A 4,321-nucleotide genomic window follows, 5' to 3' on the forward strand; every position below is an offset into this window, starting at 1 on the left:
ATAAAAATCACCTATAATTTTTAAAAACAGGGTTTGGATCCCCATACCAGCCAGCCTCAAAAAAAAAAAAGGTGGTGAGTGCGATAGAAGAGACTGGAGTGAGGTCCAACTAACCAAAAACAGCCTAATCTAATCTCTACAGGATCCTCCCTAGTTGAACCAAACCCTGGCTGTTGCCACCATCCTGTCTGAGCCTTGCCTCTCATTTTAGAGCTTGCACAGAGGAGGGGCCACACACCAGACCCCAGCACCTCCCCTCAATCCTCCCACCCCCACTCAAAAGGTGACAAAGGGACAAAGTAGCTCACTTGCACAAACACTAAGTGCTCACTGAATGTGCAGGAGGGAGGACAATGGCCTGGCACCAAATGCAGCCATCACAGGACAGAATGGAGCAGTCCTCCTCTGATGGCCTGAATGTGGGAAGCAAGGCCCAGAAGAATGACTGGTGAGTAGGAGTAAGAGCACGGCTAGACCTGAGCCTCAAGTGCGTCAGCACAGCAGCCTCTGCTTCCAGACCCACACCAAGGCCACACTTTGCATGTGCCACTGCAGCAAGGAGACATTCTTGATTCGTCTCAGGGCTGACCTCACTCTAATCCAGAGCACATGAAGGCAGGTGGGTAGGCCCTCGTCAGTGTTCATTCATCCAGAACCCAGTGGCTGCAATTGCTTCCCAAGCCTCCTATCAGAAAGAAGTCCTTTTTGAAAGAAGAGTTATAGAGAGAGCAGTGAGGAATTGCCAAGAGAACAAGTGAGGTATGTACGGTGTTGATGTTCACGTGATCTGAGCTGCTGCCCACTGTCCACTGGCAATTCCCCATCCTCACACATGAGGCTATTTCCAGGCTCAGGAAGCGAGCTGGCAAGTCCAGCTGCCTTGGGAACAACTCTAGTCTACAAGCTTTTTTCCTAACAAGTTTTAAGTCTCCATTTCGACTTGTTCTCTTACAGTCTCCACTTACAATTTTAAAAAAAGGGGTTCAGGGCCTGCTGGGTTCACAGAAATCCAGGAAAAATAGCCGAAGGAAGGGCCAATGGACATAGTCCCCCAAATATGGAAGTGCTTCAGAACATGCTCCAGGGGTTTTTTGGCAGATAAATCCTTACTTTATTTAAATTATACACTTCTTCATTTTTACAAGTGTTTTTAAAAAATGTTTTTCACAATCACAAAACATTACTAAAATCCAACTTTCCAATGAAATACTTACGCATGCACACAGACACAAGCACATACACATACAAGTGTGCTCAGGCACACATATGCATGTACTCACACATATACACATGCGCACACACGCACACGCACAAGTCTCTATGCAAAGACTAGCTCCAGAAGGGAACATAAGAAACCAGAACCCATAGCTGGGTAGTAGGAAACTTATTTTTCGTAACACATTATGTACCATGAACATATGCTCTGCATTCAAAAAAATTACTTTTTTAAGAATAACTTAAAGAATTGACTTAGTAAACAACACTGGTGAAGATAAACTACAATTTAAGAAAGAATCTTTTTCCCCTTTCATTTTGAAATGAGCCTTTTTGTCTAATTGCATCCTATCCCTTAGAAAAGCCTTTATTTTTTTACTTTGGTGGCTATAACCTAAATATTAAACATCTTGTTCTCTTCGTTTTTTTTTTTTTCCTTTTTGTCTTTTTTACTGACCAGTAACGGGATCGCAACCCTCGGTGTTGCGCCCACACCACACTCAGCCAGTGAGCGGGAACCGGTCTCCACATAGGATCCGAACCCTCGGCGGGAGCGCCGCCACACTCCCAAGCGGCACACTCTCCAGTGTGCCACCAGGCCGGCCCCATCCTGTTCTCTTCTAAATTCATTATAAAGCATCCCACTACATGGGCATCCATAAACAGCCCCCAGCATGCCGACTCCTTCAAGCATCGCCCTCCCAGAGCGTCTCTGGAGCCTCGCCCGCCCTGCCTGGAGCTTGCTCTCTGATGCAACCATGTGCCTTTGTTTCCCTGCTCCATGTTCCCGAGGACGGCCTCTGATAGGGCTTCTTACAGGGACTGGAACACTTGTGTAGGTCCCTCCCACCAACCTCTCACTCTGCAGAGCCAGGAGTGAGCTGACCCACCACTGGACTCAGGGGCAGTGAGTCTGCAGCTGGGAGCCTGGGGCGGGGCTGGGGGCTTGCTCCATCCATCACTGCTCTTCACGCGTCTCACTGATGCCTCCGCAGAATGTACTGCTGTGGGAGGAGGGCAGCCAGGATCCCAATGGAAGTGGGTCCTGTGAGCCTCAACCCAGCCAACTGCACACTGGGCACCCACTGCTACAGCAGGTGAACGTGCTCTCTAAGCACGTCTGCAAACCCATCCAATCCAGCCTTACCCTCCAGGGGAAAAACTGGTCTTCCAGGCGACCAATTCCCAGGCACCCTCGGATGTTCTTGCCCCACACAAACAACTCTCCTTTGTCTGCAAAGAAAGGAAAACAGTGGCTTGGTTGGGGCTAGGCAAAGAGCAAGTCTCCAAGAAGAGACTTTCTAGATCTAGGTACAAACAGAGCCCACTATTAACCTCCATTTTTACCAGTTATTAATGCTTTCTTTTGAAGGGAAAAGTGAGTGTCTTACAAACTGTCCCCATACCAAAAACCCGTCCAAGCCCAGGCCGTGCACCGTGTCCACCCACTTGGGAGACGAGTACACGCATGGGGCTGTGGCAGAGGTGGTTCCTGCCCCAGCCCATTCTGCTCGCCCCACATGCACCCCCCCACACACACTTATGTCTGATCGAATTCTGCCCTCTACAAATCCTGGTTCCACCTGGGCTTATCTAATTTGATAGTGAAAATAGGGGCAATTTGTCATTTCTTGTTTGGGTTTCCATATCCTGGCAACATTCAGTCAAGTGACACATAGTTATTGGGTGCCCATTTGTGCTAGGCCTACGTCTGTGTCCTAGGAGGTGGAGACAGGACAGTGACTGAACAGAAATGGCTCCTGTCCTCATGGGACTTGATCTAGTCAAAGAGTTAGAAATAAACAAGTGATCAAACCAATACACTCACGTTTACAATTGTAAAAAGTGCCATAAAGGAAAAGGACAGGGTGCTATATGAGGCTAACCCAGGACACTGAATCTACATGGGGGCTTGGGGGACGCATGCATCCAGGGAGGACCTCCAGACTTCCCAGAGCCCAGCCTTCTGGTCTGACTTCATCCATACCCACTTGGGTGCTCCTTAGCACTGAGTCTCCACCTCGCCACCTGCTACCTGGCAGGTTTGGATCATCATGGAAAGAGGAGGAAATGATGTGGAGAAGCGAGGACTAAGATGACCTGGGCTGATGAAATAAGGAATCCTTTCGTCACAAGCTGACACCAACCTTGTCCTCCGTACTCACATCTCATATGTTTAACAGAAAGATTCTGTCTAGCCCCCAAATTGTTAGCAGACCACAGAGTAAACCAGCCCACTCTAATTCCCAAGTGGTCCTCTACACATTCTGGGCACACAGACAGGGCAAGAGCCCAAGCTCTGATGCTCCTTCTACTGAGGAACAGTGACCAACACCTGCAGGGTGGCCGTGGGGTCTGAGGGGGAAATCAGATAGGGATTTCATTTTGGTGTGATCAGAAATGCCTGCAGGGCCTGACAGCAAACAGGAAAGAATCTACTCTAGTCAAACACTTCACATGGATTTCCAAATATTTGACTCTGCACAGAGTTTAAGCTTAGAACATTGTGGAAAATATAGATATTTGTTGCCCCCAGAATTAGTCCCTATGACTCTTATTTGCTAAATCAAAATAGCTGTGGGCCGGCCCGGTGGCGCACTGGAGAGTGCGCTGCTTGAGAGCATGGCGGCGTTCCCGCCGAGGGTTCGGATCCCATGTGGAGACCGGTTCCCGCTCACTGGCTGAGCGCGGTGCGGGCGCAACACCGAGGGTTGCGATCCCATTGCCGGTCAGTAAAAAAGACAAAAAGGAAAAAAAAAATAGCTGTAAAATTTTCACAAGATTTAGACTTATCTATAAATGGAAGTAACTGCTCTGGTTAAGCTGTGGCAAGAAATTCTTCACCTTAGTTAGCTGCCACTGCCACCACTTAATGCTTTAACACACAGTCAGGCAAAACTCCAGCCCACAGCCAGAAAAGCCCAGCCACAGCCTGCGTGATTGAAGACCCCTGAAATGTAGAATTCAGACAAGAACTGAGTGGTAGCTAGGACCCCAGTACAGAGGGTGGCCATCTGCAACAGTCCTCACATTAGTACGAGGGCAAAGAGCACAGATGTCTTTTTTTTTTTTTTTTTTTTTTTTTTTTTTCCGTGTCCGGCAACGG

The 4,321-nt window shown here is 48.4% G+C and overlaps 1 protein-coding gene across 2 annotated transcripts in view; it reads right to left on the reverse strand.

Annotated features, from left to right (window-relative positions):
- WBSCR16 (Williams-Beuren syndrome chromosome region 16) overlaps positions 1–4,321 on the reverse strand; it is a 40,515-nt gene that overhangs the window by 4,183 nt on the left and 32,011 nt on the right. The window contains exon 10 of one of the 2 annotated variants that reach the window (XM_008592287.1): positions 2,363–2,448. In XM_008592287.1, coding sequence (XP_008590509.1) covers positions 2,363–2,448 — 86 coding nt within the window. Of the gene's footprint in view, positions 1–1,805; positions 2,449–4,321 lie in introns of those variants that run through there. The other variant, XM_008592286.1, reaches the window with a different exon arrangement.

Source organism: Galeopterus variegatus, unplaced genomic scaffold (assembly GCF_000696425.1).
Source record: "Galeopterus variegatus unplaced genomic scaffold, G_variegatus-3.0.2 Scaffold7736, whole genome shotgun sequence".
Classification (NCBI taxonomy): Eukaryota; Metazoa; Chordata; class Mammalia; order Dermoptera; family Cynocephalidae; genus Galeopterus; species Galeopterus variegatus.